The 27,302-nt window shown below is 57.4% G+C and overlaps 1 protein-coding gene across 3 annotated transcripts; it reads left to right on the top strand.

Moving 5' to 3' along the window:
- The first annotated feature begins 6,504 nt into the window (after positions 1–6,504).
- LOC107317988 (diacylglycerol kinase beta) lies at positions 6,505–26,125 on the top strand. 3 transcript variants are annotated; one of them, XM_015871286.3, is made up of 26 exons: positions 6,686–6,829; positions 10,064–10,314; positions 12,734–12,810; positions 13,623–13,779; positions 13,884–13,946; positions 14,253–14,492; positions 14,900–15,070; positions 15,544–15,593; positions 15,674–15,748; positions 15,825–15,944; positions 16,476–16,593; positions 16,684–16,772; positions 16,876–16,992; positions 17,072–17,170; positions 17,281–17,394; positions 17,469–17,542; positions 17,656–17,730; positions 17,828–17,913; positions 18,051–18,140; positions 18,332–18,492; positions 19,212–19,276; positions 19,551–19,641; positions 21,945–22,146; positions 23,270–23,390; positions 23,474–23,534; positions 23,655–26,125. In XM_015871286.3, the coding sequence occupies exons 2-26, from the start codon at positions 10,248–10,250 to the stop codon at positions 23,751–23,753; spliced, it is 2,682 nt and encodes an 893-aa protein (XP_015726772.2). In that variant the 5' UTR covers positions 6,686–6,829; positions 10,064–10,247; the 3' UTR covers positions 23,754–26,125. The 3 variants fall into 3 exon arrangements, with proteins under 3 accessions (XP_015726774.2, XP_015726772.2, XP_085368913.1); XM_015871288.3 differs by lacking the exon at positions 14,253–14,492 and having other exon boundaries at positions 6,505–6,829; XM_085512787.1 differs by lacking the exons at positions 6,686–6,829; positions 10,064–10,314; positions 12,734–12,810; ... (1 more) ...; positions 13,884–13,946; positions 14,253–14,492 and adding an exon at positions 14,572–14,750.
- The last annotated feature ends 1,177 nt before the right edge of the window (positions 26,126–27,302 follow it).

The raw sequence follows: 27,302 nt of genomic DNA, 5'->3' as shown, positions 1-27,302 counted from the left end.
GGGGGCGGTGGGGCGGCCGCCGCCTTTCTAGGGCCGCCGGGGTGGGGCGGGACCGACGGGGGCGGGACGGAGGCGGCCCCGAGCTGCTCGGCCCCGGGGTGCGGAGAGCGGCGGGACCCCACGCGCGGCGGTGGGGCGAGGAACCGTCCCCGCTGCCTCCGTCCGACCCCGCGGCGTCGGTCCGGGCACAGCAAGAGTTTGGTGTGGGCACGGTGGGAAGCGGCATTAAGGGGCTTTTACACGGGGCTGCGATGGGATATGGGCGCAGGGAGGTGTGTTCCAGCACCCACGGTTCGCCCCAAAAACGCCTGTTCGCCTGCCCCGCATCCCCGGGGCCGGGTTGGAGCATCACTTCCCACGTGTGTGACGTAGTTCCAGCCCACCAGAAAGGAAAACATGGGGGGAAGAAAGAAAAAAAAAGCCGAAATTCTATAGCTTGAACACGTGGCATCGTGCTTCTGCGCCGCTGGCTTCGTCACGCAGCTCGTTGCCCTCTCTCTGAAGGCTCCAGCGATGTGTTCCCGGTGATGGAGTCCCGCTGGCTTGCAGAGGTCTGCCAAACCGCGCAGCAGGCGGAGGTGCAGGGGAGGGGGGATTTGGCAGCTCCGAGGGAGAAACGTGGGGCCCCTCGAACGGAGCTGCCGGGGAACCGGGGCTGAAGGAGACGCCGGGACTTCCTCGGTGCTCGAGGCTGGATGGCAGAGGTGCCACCCATGTGCCTTCCAATGCCACCTGCATCTCCCCCCTCACCACCCATATCCCCTCCAGTGCCACCCCTGCCCCCTCCACTGTCACCGTATCTCCACCCCTTTGCCCTCCAGTGCCATCATCAAACATTGCACATCCCCTTTTGGGGAGCTCCAAAAGCCGCCGGGAGGAGAGCAGCTCCCGTCCTGCCGTGCTCCAGCGGGGCCTTCCTGTGCGCTCTCCTTATTTGTCGATGAAGGGTATTTTCGCCCCGCTTAAGATGGCCTCAAGTGGTTTCTAAGGCAACAGTGCTAAAGTCATCACTGCCATGGAAACCCTCTCTTTGGCATAATATAAATATTTTCCTTGTGGAGGGAGGCTGGATGAGTGGGCGATGTGCTATTTTCTAGCGCTCGCTGGCTGCAGCAGGACAATCTCCAGGAGATGGGGGGGCCAGGGAGGATAAAATTAGCTCAGCACGGCGGCCGGCGATGGAGAGGGAGACTGCCAGCATTGCAGTGGGGCTCCTGTGTCTCTTAAATGTTACTCTGCAGGGAGAGAAAGGAAAAATATCCTGAGAGGGCAGCAGCCACTGCATCCATCATCAGAGCCATGCGGGAGCTGAGGCTTTCCTGACAGAGATGCTGCTCCCATCCCACTGCTCCCATCCCACTGTTACCATCCCTGTATTCCCATCCCACAGCTCCCTTCACTCTATTCCCATCTTACAGCTCCCATCCCACTGCCCCCATCCCATCCGTCCCATTTCACAGCTCCCATTCCACTGTTCCTATTCCTCTGCCCTCATCCCACTACCCCATGGGGCTGAGCCCATGCAGTCCCCATTGCTCACTTTGGTATTGCCCTACAGTGCTGCCCCGCTGGATAAAGACCAAACTCCACAAACAGGCAATGTGTCCCAGCTGCTCACTGGATCCCAGATAAAACCCCAAGGATCTGCAGGCTAAATATAGCCTGAGCCCCTGTAAATTAAACAAAAGCTTTTTGCCAGGCTCACAGAAAGCTGGTTCCAGCATTGGTTTTCTCTATGTAAGGTATAACTCCAGCGCTATCTGTTATTGTTAGCTGGAACTCCCCGTGCTGCCGGCCCCCCTGGCATGGTTCTTTGGGAACACGCATCATGTAGGGCTGAGCTTCTCCCTCCCAGCTGCTGCTCCTGAACCCCCACCCTGCAGGGATCCTCATCCCCTCCTGCCCCAGCACCATCCTTCCTGTGCATCCCAGGGCCTCCATTTGCGCACTGCCTGCTGCCCGCCTGCTTTCAGAGAACTCAACAGAAGAAGTCAGCCCCCCCAGGCTGCCATGGCTATATTTAGTTGGAACTTTTCTGTCCAGGATTCAGACTCTATTTGGAAACCTTGTGCCTTGGCTCAGCTCCAAGCATCCTGGTTTTATACAGTAATCCCTCAGCATATGGCAAATGGTTCTTGTCTCCCCACGGCTGCATCTTGGCCCCAGCAGTGTGACGGCACAGCTCTGAGCTGAAAGCGAGATGGGCTGTGGTTGTGACCCAGCATCCCTGGGCCAGAAGCTCTTTGAATAGCAACGTCCTCCTCATTTTGCTTTCAAGCATGTCCAGAGCTGCCCTGACCCCACTGTTTCCCAGAGCTCTGATGGATGCCGGGCTGTACCCAAGGCGTCACAAACCCATACATTTATCTGTAGGTTGGTTTGGGTGAATCACGGTTTAGCACAACCCTGTGTGTTCACAGGGCTTGATGCAGCCCCTCCATCTCCGCCTATTTGTGGGGAACTCCCTCTGCAGCTTTGCAGCACTGCAACCCTCACACAAAAAGCAAAGTGAGGATGTGGCCTGGGAGTCCTCCAAAACCTTCCAACACTTTTAAATCAGCCCTAGCAGTGCTGGGGAGGCAGGAGCTGGGGGTTTGTCAGGAGGGTTTCAGCCCCATGAGTGCAGCACTCAGCAAAGGTTCCAGCTCTGCGCATAACTCTGTGTGTGCGTAAGTGTATGACAGCATCTCTCTTGGAAGCCCTCAGCACTGATATTCCAGCCTGTGGAAAGCAAAACCAGAGGTTCCCAATGATGTGCACGTTTCTCTTCTTGAGAGACACGGGGAGGGATGGAGCCAGCTAGGAAAGGTGATCCCATGGCTATTTATACAATGCTTCAAAGCGGTTTAACTTCAGGACAGGAATGATGATATATAACGAAACTATCCGCTCCAGAACTTCCAGACCTAAATCCCACACCATTATTTTAATGCAGCAGGTTAAAGGACCTGAAAGAGTGTGTACTTGAAGTGATGCTTCATCTCACTCCTTGCAGCCTGCAGTGGGAGCAGCTGGGAGGTGCTGCTGGGTGCCAGGCACCTGTGGGATGTGCAGGCTTTGGGAGTCCAGGGGGTGGAATGAGAGTCCCGCAACGCCCCAGCACTGCTGGAGCCCATCCAAGCTGTATGGCTTTGCTGAGACACCCATGAGTGTGCTCCCTACAGCGCTGTGATTCATCCGCAGCCACTCGATTCAGCTGTAGCCTTTCATCTGCAGGGAATGTGGCATTTTCCTAAATTGCATGGGCTTTTTGTGCTGCTATTACACACCTACGGGTCCAGCTGTTCCATTCTGGACAGTTTCTGGATGGTGCCATCCTGTCTGAAACGTACCAGGTGCTCACACAGCTCGGGTTCTGCAGTACAGCGTGGCACTGGGTCACACCACAGCCCAGCAGCAGCCTGGGGCCGTGGAGTGTCTGCGAGCAGCAGCACCGTGAGTGCTGAGCCCTGCCTGCAGGCTGTGCACATCCACGCATCCCACAGGGTGGGATCGTTTCACATCTATTTGCCACGGCTTCTCTCCATCTCAGCTACGCCAGCCTGGGAGTCGCAGCTCGTGGTGCCAAACGCCGCCCCGCCGTGTTTATTAATGCTGATTGTAAAACCTTGGCAAACGCTTCTGCCAGCAGGTCTGCAGAAACCCCGCCGGATGCGGTGCCTCCGAGCAGATGGGGCTGGTTAGGAGGTGTCACGCTGCTAACAGCACCGCGCCGCTCCGAGCTCACAGCACGCTCTGAGCCAGCAGCGAGCTGAGCTGATGGCACGGGGAGCGCAGCCCTGAGTGCCCGGCCGGGCAGCACCTCCTCCTTCCCTGTTCTCACTGCCTGCAACTTCTTCTCCAGCCCACCGTGCTCGTATCCTCACTGCCATCATTGTTTCTGTGCAGCACCGATGTGCATGAGAGCATGCACAGCACCACTGCTTTGTAGCTTCCCCATCACTCCTTCCATTTGCTCGGTCCTCCATCATCAAAAACCTCCCCCAGGTGCCCAGGGGCGTTCAGTGAATGCACACTGATGACATCAGCTGTTCAAGGCTTCACAGGTGCACAGGGAACCTCCACGTCTCCAAGCAGCCTCCACGACTGTTTTTCTATATATTTTAGTGAGAGTGTGATTTTCTAACTATGCTGTTTACTCGGGTTAAAATAACCACTGGGAACAGAGTCACCCACAGCACCATTTTCTAAATGTCTCAGTAGTTTCTCATCACATCAGCGTTAGGTGAGACAGGCATAGAGGGGCTGCGTGGAAGCACGCCTCTCTGCTCTGCCACGATGTAATTCCAGGGAGCTCCATGACTGGGATACGGGTGGCAATCCTTAGCAAAATGCCCCAGCTGTATGGCTGTCCCCTCCTACAGGCTATGCATTGTTATTGTCTATGGCAGAAGGCTCGGGGCTGCTTGCCCAGCCCAGCACCCAGGTGAAAAAGCTGCACTCCATCCCTGCTTCACCCACACCATCCTTTGGCTGCTGGCTGCATGGGAGAGCTCAGCAAAGCGACCAGCTCAGGAGCATTCCGGCACCATGCCCAAGGGACACCCCTCCCCGTGGTGTTTTCTAATTTCAAGGCAGATCTGTCACTCCCCAGGCTGCACGCCACGTCTTGCTGTGAGTTAATATAAAGCCACGACCACCCGCGGGCAGGAGCAGGAGAGCTCGTCCTTCTCACGGCCACGCAGAGCAAAAGTGCAAAAAAAAAAAGCAAGCCAAAAAAACAGCCTGGATGTTTCTCCCGTGGGTTTTTGCCTTTGAAATCTGACATCTTTCCTCTCTCAGTGAGGAACACACTGGGGAGGCAGGAGGCAGCCCGCTTGTCTCTATGCTGCAGGATGGGCTCGTTCTATTGTATCTCCTCTGGGCTGCCCATTCCTCAGTGCCACAACGGGCTCTGCAGTTCCCATCTCCATCATATATGTAGTAAAATAATGGGGTTTTAACTGCTGGGGATCCCTTCGTGCCCGTGTGGCAGCACACAGAGGGGGATGCAATAGAGCTGAGTTGTGACAGAGCCAATACAGCATGGGACAAGGCAGCACCAGGCTGGTAGACTCACCCAGTGCAAGCCATCCTTCAGGCGGCCCTTGGCATTGGCCTTCCAGCATCTCCCCCTGTATCTCATTCTCTGGACGCAAAGAACCAGGAGCTGCCAGCAAACACTGATGCTTTTCCAGAGCTCATTGGGGTGAAAAATGCTCGGGGCAAATCCTTGGCACGCATCGAGCTTTCCAGAGAGCCTGGCCCTGTTCTGTAGCTGGGCTGCCCCTTGGAGAGCACTGGGGCACCGACAACCTCAAAACAGGCACCTTCCAGCTCTGTGGGGCTTTGCCATCACTTTCTGGGCTGGGATCCCAGCCCCGTGGGCAGCTGGGCCCTGCAGGGGGGAGCGGCAGCAAAAAAACAAATTGTCAGGCGTCAGAGCAGGGAATTGTTGGTGACTCAGGTTTAAGAAGGAGAATTTTTGCCAAGCAAAATGTGATGGCTTTTTTGGACGGGGCTAGAAGATGGGGCTGCAGCTCTGATCAATTGCGTCAATCCGGAGGGAGAGGCTCTGCATGACCAGCTGTGCCAGTGCAGGGGTGCCCATATGGGGGGCACACGGTGAATGGGGCTGTTGTTTCTCTCAGGCATGGCAGGACAGGAGCTGGCAGCCGTGCGTTGTCTCATCTGCCCACATTTGCCACCCTGAGGTTCTTTTCCATGAAGGGAATCTGGGGAGAAGCCGCTGCCCCAGCCCTTGAGGAAGGCAGCGGTGAGAGGAGAGAGATCACCAGCGGGGCTCCTGAATAACAATAATTTCATCTTTCTACCGTTTTAATTTACTAATTAAACCTTGGAAGGAATATCTGCTTGGATGCAGGGAAAGAATGGAACTCCTCCATCTGCGTGTGCTCAGCGTCTCACCAGCAGCCCAGGCAAAGCCTCAGCAGCACGGTGAAGGCAGCATGGTGCAGCAGCTGGCCCGCTGGGTTCTGCTCTGCAAACCTCACAGGGCTCCAGGCAGAGCCGTTCCCAGCCCCAGGCAACAACTCGAGAGCTCCTTTGTCCTGGAGAGCCCTGGGCTCTGCTGAAGGATAGTGAACGGAAAGGGACCGCGCATCCCACGGGCATCGCTCTGCAAAGGGCTTCGCCCACTGCGTGGATTTAGGTAACTTTAGGGAGAAAGAGGGGCTGGAGGTCCCCAGGCACACAGCTGGAGCATCGCAGAGGTCGCACGCAGGGCGCAGCGATGCCGTCCGTTCTGCCCCTCTCTGCCCGTTTCTCTCAAGAAAGTTCAGCCCCGGCTGTCAGTCCCCTTCTGCTTTTTCCGAGTCGGAGAGCTACGTGCACGTATGGCGTCTTTAATTAGTATCAATAGAGAGAAACATAAATAAGAAGCATGCCTGAAATAGTGTCACCCCCGAGCAGGCAGGCGGCCGCGTCATGGAAAGAAAATAAAAATGCTTTTTATCTCTTTTGGGCCTTTTCTGTTTGTTTGTTTGCTTGTTCCGCTCCGTAGGAAGCAGCACCCCGGAGCCGCGGGGTGTCGGGCACCGCGCACACCCGGCCCGCGGCTCCGCACCCTCCCGCTGCCGGCGGCGGGGGCGGCTCGGCGGGGCGCTGCCCGGTGCCCGGGGCGGGGGCGAGGCGGGGGGGGCTCCTCCCGGTACCCGCCTCCCTCCGGTGCCGGCCCCGCGCCCGCGGCCAGGCTCCACCTTCCGAAGGGGCCGCGGAGCTGTCAGGCGGCAGCACCGGGTCCGCGCTCGGGAGCTCCGGAGATTCCGCCTCCTCCTCCGCCGCCGGTCCTGCGGATGGCCCCGAGCGCTCGCCGCCGCCTCACCTCCCCGTAAGGGACCCGAGGGGTGCGGGCTGTGGAGGGGGGGGTCGGCGGGAGCCGAAAGGAAAGCTTTGGGTAGGGATGGAGAGCGAGCGTGGGAAAAGCCCGAGTCCTCGGGAGCGGCCGGCACCAACTTTGCGGCGCTGCCCCCGGCCCCGCTGCGGGGCTCCGGTTGTGCCGGGGGGGGTTGTCCGAGCGGCCCGTGCCAACCCCCCCCCCCCGTCCGGCCCCGACTCTGTCCCGGGGCTCGAGGTTGGGTTTGGAGAGCTTCGGCAGCGCGGGGCGGGCTGGGAGGAGCCGCGCTGCTTTGGGCATCGCTGGCGACAGGAACCGCGGGCGCCGGGGCAGGGGCTCCGACCCGGGGGAAAGGGGCACGGGGAGGTGGTGGGGACGGGGCAGCGGCTCGTTTTCCCCCGAGATTGAGAACATGGCTGCCAGCGAGCCCTGAGCGCAGCCTGCTAATGCCCGCGGAGGCTGCGTGCCGCGCTGCCCTCACTGCTGTCTGAACGTGCATCGGGTCTCAGCCCGGTACCAACCTGCGCGTCCCGCTGCTGGGAGAGCCACGCTGCCGCTCCCGGGCAGCCCTTCCGACGGGAGAATGGCGCTGGGGCTGCCACTGAGCGATGCAGGAGGTGCGGAGAGCCGGATGGAGGCTGCCTGGAACTTGTTAGCGGGGATGGAAGGGGAGATGGGCAACTTCAACCTGCAGGGAAGCAGCGCTATCCCATGCAAGGTGCAGCTGACCATGGGGACTGGCTGCTGCGGGGCTCCTGGGGTTGTCCCACTCTCGTGGCTTCATGCGTGCAGGATGCTGCTGCCTCGGGATGGGGCTCATCCACCAGACGGGCTCTGCGGTGGTGTCCGAGCAGAGATCCAGGCTGCTCTGAGAGAATATCTGGGGCAAAAAGTGATGGCAATGAGAGAGACAGCAGGTGTCTGCCCCTCTGAATGCAGCGCTCAGCGAGGGGGAAGCATCTCTTGGCAAAGTGCTGCTCTCTGTCCCTGCCCATGGGTGCAAGGGGCTTTGGATCAGAGTAGCCGTGCACATCCCCTCAGTGCTGCCATGTGCTGGGACCCAAAGGGAGCTCTGGTGCCTGCAGAAAGCACTTTGAGGTTGTCTCGGTTGGGGTTTGCTGCAGTGGGACAGGAGGGATTTCCATCCCATTCAGTGCCAGTGGGGCCTCTTGGCAGCGCCCTGCAGGGGCAGGCAGACCCTTAGGGAAGGTGTGGGCACTCAGGCTGCGGGTCCTGCTCTGGGGCTGGTAGGACACATCCTCCACCTCCTGTTGGGCACCACAGAGCACTCAGAGGGCAGGCGAGGTGCTGGGATTGCTGGAAAACCCTCTCCTTGTTCTTTGCTCTGCTGGGAGGAGAGCTATTTTTAGGAAGAGGCAAGTTTGATTTAATATCGTGTAATTTGCCGCTGACAATTCAGAGGCCATCCAAATGAGCAGCAGCTGGATTCCCGAGGAGGCTTTTTCCTTCCCTCCTTAAGACCTGACGCTGACATGCCAGAAGTGGCATTTGTTGTTCCACAGATTGATGGGGGGAAAGCCTCTAGGAGCGCCTCTGTCAGGGCCACGTCCTACCCTGCTATTTCTGAGTATGGGGACAGATAGAGGGAGCTGGGAACCACAGCCAGCCCCCCTGTGCCTTTCCTTCTGCAAGCTGAACTAGCTCCACACTCCTAGCCTCTCCCTGTATAGATTTAAGATAAAAAACCAGTTTCTGGTCCAACTAAGCAGCTCATTTGCCTGGAAACTGGAAACGCTCATGGGGGGTTTCTGACGGACTGAATTCTCAGCCTCTGAAGTACCCAGAGACAAACACTGCATCCTGCAGGAGTTTGGACACAGCGTTCCCACTTGTGCCTCCACTGCACCACCCCCAGCACTCTGATAATTGCTGCTGCAGGGTTTGCTTGGGATGCATGTATCTATGCAGAGGAGATGGGAACACCCCCTCCCTCTGCCTCCGTCTTGGACCCTTCTTGTTGTAGGAGATGGTTCTCTTCTTTCCCCCAGTGACTGGTGTCTCGTTTGTATCGCACCCCAAGCACCATACGAGCATCCCATGCCAAAGCACCAAATGCTTTGTTTACACCATTGGATCGTCCCTAAGCACAATTCGAGCATCTCAAAGCACCCGTGTCTGGACACCTCCCGTGTTCATTGATACAGAGGGATGCCAATGAGCACACACAAAGGGCATTTGGCCCTGAATGGCCAACATTTGGCAGCGATCATTCCCTGTCCTGCACAGGTCCAGCTCCGAGGGTTTGCCCTAAGCCTCCCAGCTGCCAGGGCTGGGCACCCCCCTCTCTCTCAGCACTGTCTCTCCAGACGTGCAGGTTATGCTCACTCTGGTGCTGGAACGCCGCTCCCTGCTGGCCCTGGTTCTGTGTTATCCAGTTGCTCTCCACCTGGCAGCCAGCACCAAGCCAGGAGCCGGCCCTAAAATCGAGATCTAATTGCTCCCGTCTGCTTCTTGAAGAACAAGAGTCTCGAGGGCCGGCTGCGTGTCCTCAGGAAGCTGACATTTCCCCTGGACCTCAGCCACCGATTCAGTTAAGTGAAGAAGCTAATACATTTTGAAGTCTGCAAATTGATCGGCTGGAGACTGCCACTTTGCTTGAAGCCCTCTGACATTTCCTCTGGGGCACAGCCTTCCCCAGCACTTTTCTTCTTGCAGGTTTCCCATCGCCTGGTTTAGAACATAGGTTTTCATTAGAAAAGATTATCAGCTGTGGGAGCCAGCGAAAGGTCAGGGCTGGCTCCGTAGATGGAGCTGCAATCTGTGAGTTTCCATTCGTTCACATCCTCTGCCCTGCAGGCATCGTGAGCTGCGTCTTCTGTAATTAATAGCCTCATTCTTTCTGCCTGTATCACGTCGAATTCCCTTGCAAAATGCTGATGGAGAAGCTCTGGATAGGAGCAGTGGGATGTGTTTCACTGAGGTTGCCCAGGGAATCCCCCCATCTGTGGCAGTTCCTCCAGCAGGATGAGCCCCAGGTGCTGAGCCTCAGGGTGAGCAGTGGCTCAGTGAGCCCCTTGGGTCCCAAAGAGCTGGGGAGCCCCATGAGTCCCAGCAGGACTGCAGCAGGGGGGACCTGCTGCTGGGAAAGCAGCCTCACCCCCTATTTCCAAGCTGAGGAGCCCCGGTGACCTCAACCAAGGCCATCGGCCCATCTGGGAAGGAGCCTCGGTGCCACTGGTGCCATCCTCTCTTTCTTTCCCACTTCAGGGAGGAGGGTGCTGGCCAGGTGCTCCGGCCGTGGCTGCCCTGAAGCTCTCAGCCTCACTGCCGGAGCGATGCTGCGCGTGGGACCAGAAACCCCGGGCCCCTCACAGTGCCGACGTGACCCAGCATGGCGATGAGCCCAGACAGATCCTAGACTGGTGGCCGGTGGCCCCGCAGCGGCCCCAAGATGAGTGACGGGGGCTGGATCACACTCAGCCCTGCTGAATTCGCCCAGCTCCAGCAGTACACCGACTGTGAGTAGTGCTCCTTGCATGGCCCGGATCCCAGAGCCCAGCTCTCCTCCGTCCTGCCCCTTTGCAGCTTCACAGCCATAGGGACTGGCTCACATCTCCCTGCCAGTAGTTTAAGCATGGAGGATTTGTCCTCTGAGCTTTGGGTCAGTTTGGATGGCACTGGGGACAAGGAGGCTCAGCAGGGTGAGTCACCTGCAGGGATGCCCAGGCTGCAGCTCCTGGCCACCAGAACATCAGATGCATCCACTGATGCTACTGACAAACGAGAGCAGAGCTGCTGTGCTCCCCGTGGTCCATCACATCCCTGCAGCGGAGCTGGGGCCCCAGGGACCAGCCCAGTGTCACTCAGAGTACTGCAGCCCCATCCCCAGAAAGCCCCCATGCAGGGGGGCAGCAGCACAGACATGAGCACAGCTCCATCCCTCTGCAGGCACCCACATTTGTCGGCAAAGTGAAATGCCAGCGGGGAAAGCGGGCGGGCTCTTCCCAAACACACGGAGCTGCGCTACAGCTCAGCTCTGGCTGCCAACCCTCTGCGATGATTTTGCTTTTGCAGAGAAGGAATTTTGCTTTTGCAGAGATGGAATTTTGCTTTTGCAGAGACAGAATCACGAGCCTCGGATAACTTTTATAGAATCATAGAATCACAGAATGGTTTTGGGCTGGAATCCCATCCAGTCCCAACCCCTGACGTGGGTTGGCTGCCCCCACCAGCTCAGGCTGCCCAGGGCCCCATCCAGCCTGGCCCTGAGCACCTCCATGTACAGGGCACTCACACTTCTCTGGGCAGCAGTGCTGGGGCCTCACCACCCTCTGGATATAGAATTTCCTCCTAATGCCTCATCTAAGTATCTTTTAATTTAAAGCCATTTCCCTTTTCCCCAACACTGCACTCACCACTTGGGTTCCTCTCCAGCTTTTCTTCTGTAGCCCTATCAGGCACTGGAAGGCTGCTGTGAGGTATCCCCTTCCCATGTCCAGGATGAACACCTGCAGCTCTCAGCCTGACTCCATAGCAGAGGTGCTCCCACCCTCTGAGGATCCTCATGGCTTTCTCTGGACCCACTCCAACTGGTCCATGTCCTTGTACTGGCAGCCCCAGCACTGAATGCAGCACTGCAGGTTGGGGCTCAGACAGTGGAGCAGAGGGGGACACTGCCCTCCCTGACCTGCTGGCCATGCTACTTTTGCTGTAGCCTGGAATACAGTTGGCTTTCTGGGCTGCAAACACACACCTCTGGTTCATATTCAGTTTTTCACCCACCAGCACCCAATTCCTTCCCTGCAACTCTGCTCTCCACCCTCTCACCACCCAGCCGACGTCTGTGCTTGGGGTTGCCCCGACCAGGTGCAGGACCTTGCACTGGCTTTATGAGTTTCCCAGGGCTCACCTCTGGAACCTGCCCAGGTTTCTCTTCACAACAGCCCTTCCTGCAGTGCTGAACACAGCTCCCCTGGGCACGGTGCTGCAGGTGGGATGGGATGTAGGCAGGGGTCCGTTGTTGCTGCCGGCACCCCATCCTTCCTTTCCAGAGAACGGACTCTGCGTTATTTAATCACAGACTATAAAACGCCATCTGTAATGCTGAGTTTGTGCACAGCATCTTCGCTGTGTTAATCAAAGTTTGGCAAGCGAGGCTTGCTCGGGAGGCGGGGGGCGGCTGCAGCAGGGAGCTGGGAAGGAGCTGGTGTTTTGTGCAACTGTGCATATCCTTCCCAGTCTCCAGACAGCGCTCTGCCACCCTCATGTGATGCACAAGGGGCTAATCGTCAGAATGGAAACGTTTTGAATGACAGCGCAGCTTGTGAGCAGGCAGAAGGGCTATTTCCTAGCAAAAGAAATACAGCTGCCACCTGAAGTGCAGGGGTGTGACAGATGAGCCATCCTTCCCCTCCCCGAGGCAGGGGTATGGAATCCAAATGCAGCATTTCCCACAGCCTCCTTCAAAACACTTGGGTGCTACTGAAGGCCAGCCCAGGTGTTGGCTCCAGAAGATGCACAGGGATGGAGTGAGAAGCCTGACCGTGCTGCAAGGCTGGGGTTGTCCCACAGAAATTGGGCTGATTCCATATCCTGCACCTTATGGGGGCCAGGAGCTCCCCGAGGTCCTTCTTGCCCCAACCACCAGCTGCACTGGCCCCACAGCATGTGTCTGTCCCATAGCGCTTGTGGCCCAGCACCCCCAGTGGAAGAGCAGGAGGTGGTTCCATCCTGCATGGAGAGAGAAATTAGCAGCAATAAACAGGTATCATGTGCCCAAGAGCCACTTAAATGTCCCCCCAAAAGTGGGGCACAAATGGCCCCTCCCAGGGCATGCAGGGACCTGGTTGTTCATCAGCGAGGAAGCTTGTTGCCACCTGCAGCTGTCAAAGGGAGCTTGCTGGCACCCTGCTCAGTGCAATGCTTTCATCTCTCCAGACTCCACCAAGAAGCTCAAGGATGTCCTGCAGGAGTTCCATGGGGATGGTGTCCTCTCGAGGTACAACCCTGAACAGGTACAGCCCTTTCCCATCCAGTCTTCCCCACTGCCTGCTACTAACCAGCTCCCTAGTCATCTCCATCCTACCCCATCCCACCTCTCCCATACTATCCCAATCCATACCACACCATCCGTTCTACCCCCCTCCCATCCCATCCCATCCCATCTCATCTCATCCCATCCCTCTTGCCAACCCATCTCATTTCATCCCATTCTGTCCCATCTGATCCCATCCCTCACTGAGAGCATTCTGGGTCACTTTCTTATCAGGCAGGAGCAGAGAAGTGGTTTACTCTCACTTCCCCCTTGCACTTCCCCCAAAGCAATTTATTTTGTTGTTGCCAACCTGGGGACATAGGCAGGCCCTATACCTTGTCACACTCACCTGGGGTAGGCTGGGGTTGTTTGTTCCAAGTGGTGCTTTTAGAGAGAATTATTGTTGTGCCAGCACGACAGAGCCTTTCAGGAGGGCCATAATCACTAGAAATGAGGTGAAAAGAGAAAATCAGTGGGCTGAAAGCAGCAACGAGAGGCAGCAGAACCACCTCGCTATTCACGCTCACTGTGGGACCCCACACAAAAGGAGATTTCCCCTTGCAGGAGGCAATTGTGTTGGCACAGGGGAGTGTGGCTGGAGCTGCAATCATCTCACCCCTCCTCTGCCCTTTGGGAGCCTTTCTCCTCCCCCAGCATATCCCAGTCCTGGTACCCGCCAGCCCATTGCTGTGCAGGACACAGTGCTGCAAAGGCAGGGGTGCCGGCACCATTGTGCAGAGCAGACCCTGCCCCATTTGCAGCCTCAACCCACAGCTCCCTGTGCTCCCACAGCCCATTGATTATGAGGGCTTCCGCCTCTTCATGAAGACCTACCTGGAGGCGGAGGTGCCCGAGGAGCTCTGCCAGCACCTCTTCATGTCCTTCAAGCGGAAGAGCTGCCAGGCAGCCCCCGAGGCCCAGCGCCAGAGCCCCAGCATCTCTCAGCTCGGTGAGTCCACTTCGCCCTGCTGGGCACCGCAGCCTGGCTCTGTCCCGTCAGCTCTCCCTGCCCCAGGGAGGACAGAGCTTCATGGTGCCAAACCCGTGTTTCAGAGCCCAAGTCGCTTGATGCCGGCATCTCCATCCAGACTGAGGTGGCCTGCGCTCCTGTCACAGGTACTGCATGGGGCTGTCGGTGGGGCCAGCACTGCGTCCTCCCCCATTGCTGGGTCTGCAGCATGAAGAGACATCTGCTGAGAGCACGTTAAACTGCAAAAGCAATAGGAAAAGTGCACAGAGGATAGTGTCCTCTTCATCCAGACCCCAACACTCATCCCTCGGGCGTGGGGGCTGAGCACAGTGTGGGACTGACGGGTCAGGATATGGTCCTGCTGTTGGGCTAGTGAAGAGGATGCAGTGGATAGTGATGGGAGGGGGGGCTGCTGGAGGCCGGTGGGGGAGGCAGCCATGTCTGCTTTGCAGGGATCAACGGGAAAACACTGCTCAGCACCCTGGGACGGCACACAGCTGAGCCCAAGGGCTGCCCCAACACAGTGGCCGAGCCGCAGCCGGCAGCGCTGAGCCCAGCCTCCATAGCTGCTGCCTCCCCCAGCTGGTCCCGGTCGTCCTCCCAGAAGTCCACTACTGGCACCCCCTCTGCTCACAACTCCTCAGGGTCCTCAAAGATCTCCTCGGGGTCCCTGCTCAGCCCTCAGTCACCAGGTGAGCTTGGCTGGGGCTGTGCAGGAGACAGATGACAAGGGTTCCCTGATGCTGTCCCCAGGGCAGCAGCAGTGACCTCTCTGGCCAGGCAGCCTCCCGGTGCCTCAACACCTTTGCTTTGCAAACTGAAGCCACCGGTCCCATCCCACTGAGCTGCTGCCGCTCAATGTCTTAATTACCTGGCAGCAGCTCCTATGGAGAGGGGGATTAATGAAGTGCCTCCCTGCTGCCCGAGGAGCGAGTGGCCATCTGCTGTGGGTACATTGCATGGGCTGTCCCCTGCCCCGGGCACAGGTGGCATCACCCAGCCCTGCTCCACATCCTTTACATCACCCGAGTCCTGTGAAGCATCCAGCAGAACCCCCTCCCGATGCACAGCCTGGTGTGTGTCCCCTCCCTCCCCACAGGCTCCAGGAGTTTGGAGAAGAGACTTCCCTTCAGCCTGCGGAAAAGCCACGGTGCCCTGAAAGCTGCCCCCCAGCACCCGCCGGCCCCCCTGACTCAGGTGGTCTATCTGAAGGACATCGTCTGCTACCTGTCCCTGCTGGAGAGAGGACGGGCAGAGGACAAGCTGGAATGTGAGTGGCATCCTTATGCTGCAGGCTGCTGGTTACTGGGTGAACTGGGATGACCAAAGTTGGGCTGGCTCCAAACTTATGGAGCTGCAGGAGCCCACATCCGTGGCAATGCCCTGTTTCTCCATCCCTGTTTCTGTCTCCTTTGGGCTGTATTCCCTGGGTTAGATGGCTCAGGTGCTTTGCAGCAGCTGTTTGGGGAAGTGGGAGTTTAACTGGGCTCAAAGTTTGTCCCAGGTGGGGCCACATCCCTTCCCACCAGGACCCAAAGGGAAACGTAAGCACATCACAGGGCCTGCAGCAGCCCCATGGGGGTGTGTGTGGCCTGGGATCAGTATGTCTCTCTCTTTTTTGTTGAAGATACAAGCCCTTCCCCAGCAGAGTGTGTGGTGTGAGTGTGAGGGGGGTGACAGGGCACCAGGGTGGCTTTTGGGGACACCAAGTCCAACCTGCAGTGGCTTTTCTTCTCCCTTCAGTTATGTTTCGCCTGTATGACACTGATGGGAACGGCATCCTGGACAGCTCGGTAAGCTCGAGGAGGAGAAAACAGGGGCAGTTTGGGCTGCAGGGCACGGGCACTGACTTCAGCCACTCCTCTGTGTGCAGGAGCTGGATCGTATCATAAACCAGATGGTGCACGTGGCTGAGTACCTGGAGTGGGACTCCACTGAGCTGAAGCCTGTGAGTGCCCAAAGAAGGCTCGAGAGCCTGGGGGCTGCAAGCTGCACCATGCCACAACATCCCTTCCTGCCCTCAGATCCTGAAGGCAATGATGGAGGAGATCGACTACGACCACGACGGGAACGTGACGCTGGAAGAGTGGATCCGGGGCGGCATGACCACCATCCCCTTGCTGGTGCTGCTGGGAATGGAGACGGTGAGATGAGAGAGATGGGCATAGAGCGAGGCCGCAGCAGCAGCAAGGCTGCAGGAGCCACGGGAGGGCAGCCTCCCCTCGGCAGCCCACGCGGGCTGCGTTTGTTCTGCAGCATTGCAGTGCACTCCAGTGCTGTGCGTGTTCAACCCAAATGATGAGTGGGGGTGGTTTCCACCCCCCTTTATTTCCACGTCTCATTTTTTCATCCTACTGAGTTTCGCATCTCCAAGCTGCATCCAAATCCTTATCCAAGTCCCCTTCCACGTCGGATGATAATTTGAAGGAAAAATTTGTCCCCAGTGCCCATTCTGGTGTTTGCTTTCCAAGGAGGGGAGGGTGGGCAGATTGTCAGGCAGGAATTTAAGTGGCTCTTTGAGAGTTCTGGTGCCCGGATCCAGATTCAAGAGGCGTGCTCTTCTGGGCTCAGTCTGGAGCTGGCTTTATTTGTGCTTGGTGGCAAGGATGCATGAGGGACAACACAGGGAAAGGCAGCAGGGAATGACCCTCCTGCTCCTCTTGGGTGCCCTGCAGAATGTGAAGGACGATGGGCAGCATGCCTGGAGGCTGAAGCACTTCAAGAAACCCGCCTACTGCAACTTCTGCCGCACCATGCTGCTGGGCGTCCGCAAGCAGGGCCTCTGCTGCTCCTGTGAGTCTTGTCCCCAGGGCACCCCAACCTGCTGGGTGCTGCAGGGCTGCAGGGCAGCAGGTCACTCACCTCCTCCTTCCCTCCCACTAGTCTGCAAATACACCGTGCACGAGAGGTGCGTGTCCAAAGATATTGCCTCCTGCATCAGCACCTACGTGAAGTCCAAGAGGAACACCAGCGTGAGTAGGAGGGACAGCACAGCCTCTGAAATCCCGGAGGAGTCCACGGGAACAGAACAGCTGCCAGAGGTCTGTGGGAACAGCATCCTTTCTCCTCTTGCAGGTGATGCAGCACACCTGGATTGAGGGCAACTCCCCTGTCAAGTGTGACCGATGCCACAAGAGCATCAAGTGCTACCAGGGCATCACTGGCCTGCACTGCGTCTGGTGCCAAGTCACCGTGAGTGGGAATGGTCGGGGGGGGGGGCAGAGAGGGTTGGCACCTTGATGTCACCCCACTGACATCCCCCCCCCTTCAGCTCCACAACAAATGTGCCTCCCACGTGAAGCCAGAGTGCGACGGAGGCTCTCTGCGGGACCACATCCTGCTGCCTTCCTATATCTGCCCAGTGGTTCTGGTGCGTGGCCACCCTGTCCCCACGTCCCTTGCTCCTTACCCTTTCCCCACACCCCCTGGTTGCTGCCCCATCCCAGCAGCCCCCCCACCCGTCCTCGCTGTGTCCCGCAGGAGCGGCAATCCCACTGCCGCAGGTCCGACAGTGAGTCCCCAGCCGGCACCAGCCCCGAGGATGGGCAGAGCTTCAAGTTCAACTCCACCACAGTGGATGGGCAAGGGCTGCAGGTAGGATCCCTCTCCAGGCTGCAGCAGGCTGTGCTGTGCTGGGTATTTCAGCCTTCACCCTTTCTGCCTTGCAGATCAGCCCCCGGCCTGGCACACATCCCCTGCTGGTGTTCGTGAACCCCAAGAGTGGAGGGAGGCAAGGAGAGCGGTAGGTGTGCCCCTGCCTGGTGGCAGCTTCCTTCTGTGGCCCCACCACCACCAGCTGGTCAGGATGCCCCAGCATCCCCTGTGGCATCTCTCTCTTCTTTCCTTCTCCTATAGGGTCCTACGAAAGTTTCACTACCTTCTCAACCCACGGCAGGTGTACAACCTGGACCGTGGTGGGCCTGCTCCTGGGTATGGAGATGCTGCTATCACTCACCAGCCCCCACCACCCATCCTGGCATCCATCCATCTCCTACACAAACCATTTTCCTCTCTCTGCCCTGTCCAGGCTGAGCTTTTTCCGGGACACTCCAGATTTCCGTGTCCTGGCCTGCGGAGGAGATGGCACTGTGGGCTGGATCCTGGACTGCATAGGTGAGCAGGCTCTGTAACCCCCGAGTACCACAAAACCACTGGGCAGATGAAGGACATCAAGAGGAGCATGAAGCAAGCCTAACCAGGGTGCAATCCGTCCATCACAGCCCCAAACCCTCACTCCCCTTGTGTTGCAGACAAGGCAAACTTGCTGAAGCACCCACCAGTGGCGGTCCTGCCCCTGGGAACAGGCAATGACTTGGCCCGGTGCCTGCGCTGGGGAGGAGGTGAGGTCAGGGGAGAGTCACCCTGCTGGGATGTGGCCCATGGGGACCATATTTGTCTGTGGGGTGATGTCCTGGGGCTGGGAGGCACATAGCTGGGGCAAGGGCAAGTGATGTGTCATGTGAGCAGTTCCCAGCTGCACCTTGTCCTGCTGGCATGGATGTGCTCTCCTTCATCCTCCTCTGATGTGCAGGCTATGAGGGCGGCAGCCTGATGAAGGTGCTGAAAGACATCGAGCACAGCACAGAGGTGATGCTGGACCGCTGGCAGATAGATGTGATTCCTAGTGACAAGGAGACCAACGGGGACCCTGTCCCATACAGCATCATCAACAACTACTTCTCCATTGGGGTGGTGAGTAGTGGGGCCCCTCAGCACCAAGGAAGGGGGAGAGATGTGGCCAAGCTGAGCAAGGAGCAGCAGAACCCATCAGAGCATCCCTGTGCAGCTGTTGCTCCAGAACTACAGATCAGGGGTGATCCCTCTGCCTCAGGAAATAAACGTTTCTCAGCTGCTAGGAAGTCAGTGAGTGGTGCAGCTGGGGATGGCTCCCATGCTCCCTGATCCTGTCTCCTCTCCTCCTATACTCATTTGAGCCCTCTGTGGGGGATGATCCTCAGGGTAATTCATAGGAGCAGGGACGGCTGGCTTGTGTCATTCCACAGAGACAATTAAAAGCCTTTCTCAGAATATGGTGAAACTCTCCATCTGAGCTTTGGTCCCGCACCCAGCAACTCCCCCTCCCTGCTCTTCCTTGCTTGTGTTCCCAGCCTCCCTCTTGGCATTGTCTTTCCGTTTTTATTGTTGTCTGAAATAGCAGCACTTGGATGCAAAAATATTCACAAAGTGCCTCTCTTCCAAGCTGAGGGTGCTGCAAGGGAGCAAAGGAGCTCTGACAGAGTTCAGGGAGGTTTGGGGTCCCAGGTGTGGGTCAAGATCTGAGGGAAGCTGTGTGGGAGACCCACGCTATGGGGCCAGCAGTGAGGGTGAAGGGCTGAGCCGCTGTGTCCCAGTACACACACAGTGGTGGGGATTCTGTTTCCCGTTCTGACCTGCATCACTTCTCCTTGCAGGACGCCTCCATTGCCCATCGCTTCCACATCATGCGAGAAAAGCACCCTGAGAAATTCAACAGCAGGTAAGGGCTGTCCAGCTGTTGTATCACAGCTGCAGGGCCATTCAGTGTCCCCTAGAGCCACTGTCCCCATGCTACTGCATGCTCCTGCCTGCTGCTTTCCCTGCACATCTCACTCCTCTCCCAGTGCTCCTGGTGCAGTGTGGCCAGCATCCATCCCTTGGCATGCCTCCATGGGGGAGGCTGGGGAGCCTCATGTCCCCAAAGGGAACCTTGTGGGGTGACCCAGGGGAGCTGCTGCTCACACAGGATGCTAACACCGCTCCCTGTGCCCCAGGATGAAGAACAAGCTGTGGTACTTTGAGTTCGGCACGTCGGAAACGTTTGCAGCCACCTGTAAGAAGCTCCACGACTACGTCGAGGTGGAGGTGGGTTTCCCAGAAGTGAAGGTGGGGATTTGGGGAAGGCTTCATCAGGGTCTCAGAATCATAGAATCAAGGTTGGGAAAGACCACTAAGATTCCCAAGTCCAACTCCACCCCACCATGTCCACTGCCCACATCCCTCAGCCCACACCTCCAGCGCGGGGCTCGCCGCATGGCCGGCCAGCTGCAGGCAGAAGAATAGCCCTGTATTTTTTCCCCTTCCAGCTGTATTTGAGAGTGTGCCTGGAATATTCGCTCTGTAAACTCAGTGTCTGCTCGCAGCCGTCTTTGGATTACATGGAAACAGCCTTTAATTAGAGCAGGGAGGAGGGACCGCTGCGTGCCAGCGGTTGCTAAGAGCTCTGTCATTTTGCAGTTTGCATTGGTGGGGTTTGTGCCGTGCTTTTCTGCAAACTTCCGGCTCGCCTTATCTCGGGATAAATGCCCCTTTTACAACTTATTCTGTAGGGCTACAGAAAGAAAAACCCAAGTTGCTGGCGTGCATCGTGCCACGCAGCCCCAACGCTGGGGGCACTGTGGTGTTGGAGCCCATTTACATGCCGGGGTTCTCTGCGCATCCTAAAGCTCGGCCCCCCGTGCCGGCAGGAAAGCGTTAAGGAGACGGCATTTTAAAAGTAGCAGCCCTCCGGCTCCGAGGCAACTGTCATCCTTGCAGAGAAATGGCAGTTTTGTTTTGGAAATTGGCACTCGTTCCAGCTCAGCTCCTGGAAATGAATTTGCTTTTCCCCCAGCTGCAAATTTCTCCTCCCAGCGCCGCTGCCAGCACGTCGCCAGCTGCCCCCATTCAAAGAACCCTTTGTGGCAGGCTGGCACACGGAGCGGGGCTGCAGAGCTGCAGGGATGTGGGACGAGGGGCTGCTCCTGCTCCAGGCATCCCTCAGTGCGTGGTGACACTGAGGTCCCATCCCATCCCATTCCGTCCCATCCCATCCCATCCCATCCCATCCCATCCCATCCCATCCCATCCCATCCCATCCCATCCCATCCCATCCCATCCCATCCCACTGAGGGCTATGATTGGTGCACTGGCCACAGTGTAGCCCAGAGCTGCAGGCACCTTGCTGTGCACCCGCTGCTCGCAGCAGTAGGGTTTGCATTGTTCACAGCAATCATCACGTTATTAAATGCACTGAGATATAAGGGCTTGAAGCCCAGCCTCGGTGAGGCGGCTCTTTGCCTGTGGACTAGAAGCCTTCTGCTTTCAAGGCAGGGCCGAACCGTCTTTGAGAGAGGAGAGGGGGCAGAGCTCTGAGCCTACAGAGAAACCCACTTGTTCCCATCCAGCCCATGCCCCATATCAAGGAGTGCATTACAAATAAGCTCAAGCCATCTCCACTCCGGCTCCAGCAAAACAACTAGAGTGTGGGCAGCAGCGGGGTTCTATCAGCCAACTCACATTTCCTCTTGGCAAAGAGACAGAAATTCCTTCACATCCCCAAAATGCAAGAAGAAAAATGTGCTGGTGTTTGCTGAAGTGTAGGCTGGCAGGTAGGGAACAGATGCCTGGGGAGAAATGCAGATGCTCAAAGGGAAATACAGATGCTCTAGAGAAAATGGAGTTGAAAGCGAGAGACGGATGCTGCCCACAGCAGTCCTGACTTCAGAGGGATCCAGACAGAGGAGCCCTTGTTCCTTCAAACCCCAGGCTCAGTCTTTTCTGGTGGAATTGCGTGGCAGCACCCACAGATGAGGTCAGTGCCACGTCCTGGGTGCCCTGGGAGTGAGAGCTGATGTTAAGGGATGCAATTCCATCTGTGTCCTGTTGGACAGACACTGATAGCAGCTCTTGGGCCTTCCATGGGATTTTCAAAGCCATCAGTCCTGCTGTGTGCCAATGAATCCAGAACACCCATCCTGGGCACTGCCCTGTTACTCTCTCCCCAAAACTGCCATCTTTTTCTCTACAGCCCTTAAGGCACTGCACAGCTGCACAGGGGGTGGGGGGTTGGTATCCCTGGAGGTGTTCAGAGCCATTGAGGTGTGGCACTGAGGGATGTGGGCAGTGGGCAGGGTGAGGTGGGCCAGGGTTGGACCTGGGGATCTGAGGGGTCTTTTCCAACCGTAGTGAGTCTGTGATCCCATGATTTATTCCTGGTTTCCAACAAGCACTTTAAGGCAAGCCCTTTTTCATCAGCCTTTGTGTAGCCAGACTTCAATTTGCTGAGGTCAGCTTAAGCAAGGGGATGAAGAAGGCTGGCTCTGCAGGAGCCCATGGGGCTGCATGGCACGAAGGGGTCCTGCTGGGGCAGGCTGCTGGGTCCTGATGTATGTCTGTGTGCCCTGCAGTGTGATGGAACTCTTCTGGACCTGAGCAATGCTTCCTTGGAGGGCATCGCCGTCCTCAACATCCCCAGCATGTACGGTGGTTCCAACCTCTGGGGTGAGACCAAGAAGCAGCGTGGCTACAACCGCCTGAGCAAGAAAGCACCGGAGAAGCCTCACTCAGCGGTGGTGACTGATGCCAAGGAGCTCAAGTTCTGTGCACAGGGTGAGCGGTGGTGGGACGGACGGTGCGTGGGAGGGGCTGGCAGCAGAACCGCAGCGCTGGCACCGGTGGCTTTTTTAAGCTTCTCCTGCTGCAGTGCCGTCAGCATGGCTGCCTTGTTGTGGGAAGGCAGCGGTGTGTGCAGGCTGCAGGGAAAAACCCCAGCACCTCTCCCCCAGTGTGCTGTGCCCCCGGCACCTCTGCCCAGCACTGCGCCCACAAGTGCCCCTGGTGCCTGACTCATCTCCGCCAGCACAGGCACGGGCAGAGGCAGAGACAGAGGCGAGGGATTGTGCAGGCAGCCCAGCTTGCCCTCGGGAGAGCAGGCTGTAGGAGTTACTCAGCAGGGAGAAATCGACTGGGAAGTGATGTGCTGCTCCTGGCAGCTGCTGAGATGTGCCAAGCACCCGCTTTTTCCAGAGTCAGAGTGGGAAGCTGTTCCCAGTGAGGCTCCTTGCTGTCATTTCCCCTGATGCTCACACCCCATCCAAGGGCTGGAAGGGGCTCTGTGTGGGGGTCTGGTGCTGTTTGGAACCAGGGGGATTTTTGCTCTTGCAGTTCTGTGGGAGCAGCTACACCAAGCTGGTCAGGATGCATCAGGATGGTGGAAGGTGCAGGGTCCCCAGGCAGCCAGCATCACTGCTGCAGCTCCTCCATCTTGTTCCATGCCTGCCTGGCCCAAAGAGGGAACCTTGAACCCACTGGACAGGGATGGATCGTACAAGGAGGGGGGGAGCTGTTTTTTTACATATGAGAGCACTCAGGCTGCGCATGAATGAAACCCAGACAGGTTCAGGCTGGAGAGTTCAAGCTCGACTGATTTCCTGGAGCGAAGGCATCCTGCCAAAAGCAGGGACAAAGCGAGAGCTTTGCACCACAGGGGCTGGCTGTGGAGTTTTGCTGCTGTGTGTGGACGGCTGGCTGTGCCCACCTGTGGGCAGCTCTGCTCGGCTCTGGGGGGCTTTAGACACCCGGCTCAATATTAAGTCATTTTGAAAACAGGAGCATACCCAGGTTGGCAAAGACCCTGAGTACCCTCACTCCATCAGCAAAAAGGAATGCACAGGAGACCCTCGAGACGTGGGGATGTAGGACCTTGGCACTGACTCAGCTCTGTTTTTTGCAGACCTCAGTGACCACCTGCTGGAGGTGGTGGGGCTGGAGGGCGCAATGGAGATGGGGCAGATCTACACGGGGCTGAAGAGCGCTGGGAAGAGGCTGGCTCAGTGTTCAGCCGTCACCATCAGGTATCTGTGCCAACCCTACACAGGGCATGCCCTGATGGGCAGCGAAAGTGGGCGGCTGCGTGATCCCCTATTTCCTCTTGCAGGACTTCCAAGCTGCTGCCCATGCAGGTGGATGGGGAGCCCTGGATGCAGCCATCCTGCACTGTAAGCCCCTGGGGGGACGAGGATGGAGTGGGAGCCACTGAGGCAGGGGTGCTTGATGCCTGGCCAGAGTATGACTCACGGCTGGGAGCCGCTTGCTGAGCTGCATTTGTTTATTTTTAGGTCAAAATCACACATAAAAGCCAAGTGCCAATGCTGCTGGGCCCTCCCCAGAAGAGCAGCTTCTTTTTCCTGAAGAGGAGAAACCGAACTCGAGATTAAGCTGGGTGCAAAGAGCCACAGCCCAGAGGCAGCCAGACATCCTGGGCATCCCTGGGGCTGCAAACCATCATCTCTGCACATCCTGACCTTTCTCCCTGCTTCAGAAACACTGCGCTGGAAAGTGGCTGCAGGCTGTGCAGGGCAGGTCCTGCGGCAGGACCCGAGCTGAGATGGTGAATGATCCCAGCCCAGCCCACTCAGCCCAGCTGGATGCTCCACCTCGGGAACACTTGGGATCTCCTTCCCAGCCACCACGAGTATTTTCTCCAGCCAGGATCAGAGCAATGGGCAAAGGCAGCTTGGCGTGCAGGCGTGCTAGAACTGTTTTTCTTTTCCCTTTATTTAAAGAACTACCCCCTTCCTGCCAGCAGAGCTGCAAACAAACGCGTTCCTGAGAAAAAGCCGAGCTTCACTTATTTATTTTTAATCCTCCTGAAGGACGTTTGGTGTTTTGCTGCACTGGCTTTTCTTGTCCACCAGACCTGCGCATCTGAGAAGTTATTTATTTCCTCAGCCTTGAGAACTCGGCTGCCCGACCCTCGCTTCCCTTGCTGCTCTCCAAGCAGGTTTCCATGCCTTCAGCTGGCTCTCCTGGTTTGCTACAGAGCAGATGCCAACACAGCGCTTGCTGTTGGCTCTGAAGCACAGGGTGTGAAGCAGGCTGTGTGGGGACACAGCCCACATGGGACAAGGGGCCGGGCTCCAGGCAGACAGAAGGCATCATTGGGAAGTGGGAACAGCCAGAGGGATCCCAGTGGAGAGCTGCCAGCCCAGCTCCGTGTTTGGACCTCACATCTGGATTTGTATTTATGTATTTATTGAACAAACTTCAAGGGGTCACTTCCCTCATCATGGGATGAGGTTGGACACGAATGCCATCCCCATTTTGGCTGGCCATCTTTGTGGCAGTGTGTCTGGTGTGGGCTGCAGCCCCCAGCTCCGTGCAGCTGCTGGGAGAGCAATGCAGCATTTCCCATCACCTAAAAGCTCCTCTGGCTTGGAAGCGTCACCTCTTCATATATCCCAGTGAGGACTTGTTCTGCTTCAGATGCTGTTGAGTTGTGGCAGGGAGCAATGTGAGCAGCCAGCCCTTGGGTTTGTTGCAGCCAGGTCTCTCCCTTACCCATCCCAAAGCCAAGGATGTGGCTTTGAAGCCCAGTTCCTCCCCCAGCAAACAGAGAAATGCATGACATACCATGAGCTGAATGAGCTGCCAGCATTGAGCCCCAGTGAGGTTTGCTGATTTCTTCTGCCACCACCCACTGCCCCCCACCCTCTAGTGGCCACAGAAGACCACGGCTCCAAAATCAGCCTCCTCCCCCTGACTTGCGGAATCTTGCTCACTCTTCACCCTTGCAGCAGTCCCCTGGGGATGCTCTGTGCTGTCGAGAGCATCATTCCCCTAAGTGCAGAGCTGCTGCCGTCATTAGGTTTCAGAGTTAACAGCACACTGAAAAGTGTTTGTCACCCCCCCAGGCACAGACACTGAAGGCAGCACCATTCAAGTGCAGCGACCTGCGCACTCCCTGCAGCACATAAATCCACCCTCCTCTGCTCCTCGCCTGAGGCAGCCATTAATGAGTAGCCAGGTGAAAGCTTATGGGATGGATGCCAAAATAAACCCTGAAGTTCTCCTGAAACAGCAGCCTCCAGTTTCTCCAGTCCCCTCCTTGATGTTATCTGCAGACCTCAATGCTGGCACCTGGGGAGGATTAAAATGAAACAAAACAACAACCTCAAGGTCTGCCCTGCTCTGCTTGGGGCGCAGGATGACAAGACACGAGGGCAGGGACGTTCAGGGACAAGTCTGGCTTTCTTTCACTCCCCACTTGGTCTCAAGCTGTTGTTTTGTGCTGTGACCACAGTCAGAAGGTGTCCGTATGCAAGCAGCAGCATTTTTCTCCGCAGACTGATCCTTGCACCCAGTCACGGTTTGGTGGGCTCATGCTTTGGGCAAAGATCAGTGCCGGGGCCGTTCCGCTTGGCTTTAGCAATGGTGATGGCAGAGCAGGGGGGGCACAGGTGGTTCAGGCTGCCAGGGCTGCTGCCTCCTCTGTGGGATGCAACATGGATCACACCAAAGGCAATGCAGCTGGCAGCCATCAGGCTCCAGCCTGGAGGGCTCACAGGGCCTATGACAGCCTCCTGGCTCAGCCAGTGCCTCCCACACCAACCCCCATTTATACCCCCAAAGGCCATAGGATGGAGCTCCCAGCCTCCCCAGGGAAGGCTCCATTCCCATCCTCCCGCCATGTCCGTAGCCGTGGTTGCCTGCATGGAAATAGCGTGGCGTCTGTAGCGTAGCGTGTGTTGCCGTGTACACCCGGCCTGCTGTGGGCTTGCGTCAAATAAAGGTGGTGATGAAACACTCAGCTGGTCCTGAGCACAGGGGTCCCCATTTCTCAGCTGTTTTGGGGACGCAACGGGACATGCCCCTCTGTTGGCACACAGGTGACTGCGTTTTCAGCTGCAGCAAGATGGAGCCGTGTTTGGTGGGAGGCACAACAGGCTAAATTTGGAACCTGTGATTTGTCGGTTGTTTTTTTCTCTTCCCAAGCGGGCTCTAAATTTAGCAGGTACCGGTCGCCATCACCCTCCCAACCCTGTGTGTCCATGGTCGCTGGCGTACCCCAAGGCACCATAAGGAGACCCCACGACAGCCAGCCAGCGGCCTGGCTGGGGTCTTGTCAATTGCCTCCAAAAGCAAAGGCAAGGCAGGGAGAACCCCTGACCTCTCCTCTTCATCTGCAGCAGCCATCGGGCCTGACATGGGCTGTTTGTGTACCACTGCTGCCGACACCCCGCAGCCCCCCATCCACCTGCCCAACTGTGTGTCATCTGCTAATTTTACTAGTGGTGATTTAATCCTCCTCACCCATGTGCAAAAGGAAACACGAGAGTGCCAGCTCCTGCAGAGCCCCCCAGCAGTGTCCCCAATGGCAAGGACACCCTGTGCCCACCCCACGTGTCCCAGCAGCTTGTGAATGAGGCGTGATGGCAGCTGCCCTGCTGTGCAACATGGGAGCCAAACTGCCCACAGAGACCAGCATCAGCCCTGGGGATGCTGACAGCCCTGCAGCACACCTCTATAAGGCTGCCTGCAAGCCTATGGCCCCCAGATTACAAGTCTCTGGGCACCCTTCCCAGGTCCCAAGCTGGGCAGAAAAGTACTTGCTGAGCACTCTTTTAACCTTCTCCATCAGCGATATCCCAGGCCCTACAACATGGTAGCAGAGCACCATAGTCACTGCTTACCTTTATAAACAGGGAAACTGAGGCATGCAACCGGGCAGTGCTGGGGAAGTTCATGTCCCCATGGCTATGTCCTGAGCCAGTCCTCTGAGCCATCTGCAATCCTATACAGGATGTGCCTGAGAGCTGCAGGTCCCGCTGGGGGACCCAGAAGGTCTGTCCAGGGGTATGATTCCAGCCAACCTGCAAGCCTCCTCCTCCTCCCTGTACCCCCATTCTATCCCCTCATGCTCCTTCTCTGCCTTCCAGCCCTGGGCATCACCAACCCCACACGGCCACTTGGAAGACCAACAGCAA

This window comes from Coturnix japonica, chromosome 12 (genome assembly GCF_054131305.1).
Source record: "Coturnix japonica strain WE chromosome 12, WE-NBRP24, whole genome shotgun sequence".
Classification (NCBI taxonomy): Eukaryota; Metazoa; Chordata; class Aves; order Galliformes; family Phasianidae; genus Coturnix; species Coturnix japonica.
The sequence above is the reverse complement of the archived record's forward strand: the minus strand, read 5'-3'. Positions and strand labels throughout refer to the sequence as shown.

What these genes read in the sequence shown, in the direction of transcription:
- LOC107317988 (XM_015871286.3), top strand. Translation starts at nt 10,248, where the DNA reads ATGAGTGACGGGGGCTGGATCACACTCAGCCCTGCTGAATTCGCCCAG. An exon ending in CGAGGTACAACCCTGAACAG is followed by an intron (nt 12,811 to 13,622) that starts GTACAGCCCTTT and finishes GTGCTCCCACAG; the next exon opens with CCCATTGATTATGAGGGCTT. An exon ending in GCAGGGCCTCTGCTGCTCCT is followed by an intron (nt 16,594 to 16,683) that starts GTGAGTCTTGTC and finishes CCCTCCCACTAG; the next exon opens with TCTGCAAATACACCGTGCAC.